This window comes from Mus pahari, chromosome 2 (assembly GCF_900095145.1).
Source record: "Mus pahari chromosome 2, PAHARI_EIJ_v1.1, whole genome shotgun sequence".
Classification (NCBI taxonomy): Eukaryota; Metazoa; Chordata; class Mammalia; order Rodentia; family Muridae; genus Mus; species Mus pahari.
Window position 1 is genome coordinate 18,340,359 of NC_034591.1, and position 1,676 is coordinate 18,342,034.

Genomic DNA, 1,676 nt, shown 5'->3' on the forward strand with positions numbered 1-1,676 from the left:
CCCCCAACACTATTCCCATCCCCTAGCAGTGCAGACAGTAAACCGTCATTTCTTATAGTCAGCTTCATGTCAGTGCAGTGGAACGTCCAGTCTGTCAAAAACTGACATCCCTACTCTCCCCACTTAGAACGTTTCTGAGGCTGATGATCTGCGAAGGGGAACTGCACCTGACAAATGAACAACCAGGAACTCACTTGGAAAGGTTTTTTTTTTTTGGTTTTTCAAGACAGGGTTTCTCTGTATAGCTCTGGCTGTCCTAGAACTCAATTTGTAGACCAGGCTGGCCTCGAACTCAGAAATCTTACCTGCCTCTGCCTCCCAAGGCCTCCCAAGTGCTGGGATTAAAGGTGTGTGCCACCACGCCCGGCTAAGGTTTTTACTTTTAAGGCAGTACTCAAGCACACACATAGATTTTTCTGTTCTAAAGAAAGATGGAATAAAAGACTCGAGTCTCATCTATTAGTCCCAGCATACTTAATCCAAGCAGCTCAAGGCAGACCAAACAGATAGCTTCAGTGGGTAAAAACAGTTACTACCAAGTTACCTCCCCAGACCACATGGTAGAAGGAGAGGACAAATTTCTGCAGTAGATTGTCCTCTGACTTCCACTCTGGTAAAATATAATATAAACACACACACCAAGAGAGAGACACACAAAGGTTTCAAAAAGTATGAAAGATAAAATATAACATTGTTAAAAATATTTATTTTGATAGTCTATCATAGGTCAGTACAGGCTCCTCCACTCTGCCACAGATGTGTTGAAATGACGTCTCCTTTCTCATCCAGCTGCAGTATACACCTTCCATGTTGGATTGCGTCCAATCCCAGATGATGAAACAGTCTTTTATCCCCAAAGTAGGCTAAAATGTTTGAGAAGAGGAAAAATAAATTAACATGGACACAAAAACTTTCTACACACAGCTGAGGAACCAGGTCTCACACATTCATGGTTGTTTCTCTATTAAACTCAGTTACTAGAGGACAAGAATCCATAAGCAGACAAATTCAAAAAATAAAAAAACAAAAATCCAACATACAGAAGAAATACAGTTCTGTTACTTTTGAATGTCGTTACCTTAAGAAAAGGAAAATTTTAGTAATATATAAAATGAAGTCAACCAAAAGATAAACAATGATTTTCATTAATGTAAATGACCAGGGAACTGAAGTAAAACTATTACTACTACATAAAGCGTCAATAACATAACAAACACCTACTGAGTATTTTGAGTGAGACTGTGGAAAGCCCAAACTCTAGTTACCATTCCTGCTTCAAACTACCACAAATCTGACAGGAAAATGGCTAGGAAGAGTGACACTGATCTAAGGGTCACCCTGGCCCACCCACATCCCTGGGAGCAACCAGCCACTATTTGCAGTTCTGTTAACTCCCACCCAGAATCTTTAACTCATGAAGGGGGACAGATTCCCATAGCATTTGTTAAAGGGAGGAGCACCAGGATCCAAGAAAGAAAAGAGACTTGTTTCGTGTCTAAATCTTATTGATTAAAAATGTGACTTTGGATGGGCTGGCGAGATGGCTCAGTGGGTTAGAGCACCCGACTGCTCTTCCAAAGGTCTGGAGTTCAAATCCCAGCAACCACATGGTGGCTCATAACCATCTGTAACAAGATCTGACGCCCTCTTCTGGAGTGTCTGAAGACAGCTACAGT

General features: G+C 41.3%; 1 protein-coding gene across 1 annotated transcript in view; it reads right to left on the reverse strand.

Annotated features, from left to right (window-relative positions):
- Positions 1-686: 686 nt before the first annotated feature.
- Tomm7 (translocase of outer mitochondrial membrane 7) overlaps positions 687-1,676 on the reverse strand; it is a 4,282-nt gene continuing 3,292 nt past the window's right edge. The window contains exon 3 of the mRNA XM_021191757.2: positions 687-863. Coding sequence (XP_021047416.1) covers positions 848-863 — 16 coding nt within the window. The 3' untranslated portion in view covers positions 687-847. The remainder of the gene's footprint in view (positions 864-1,676) is intronic.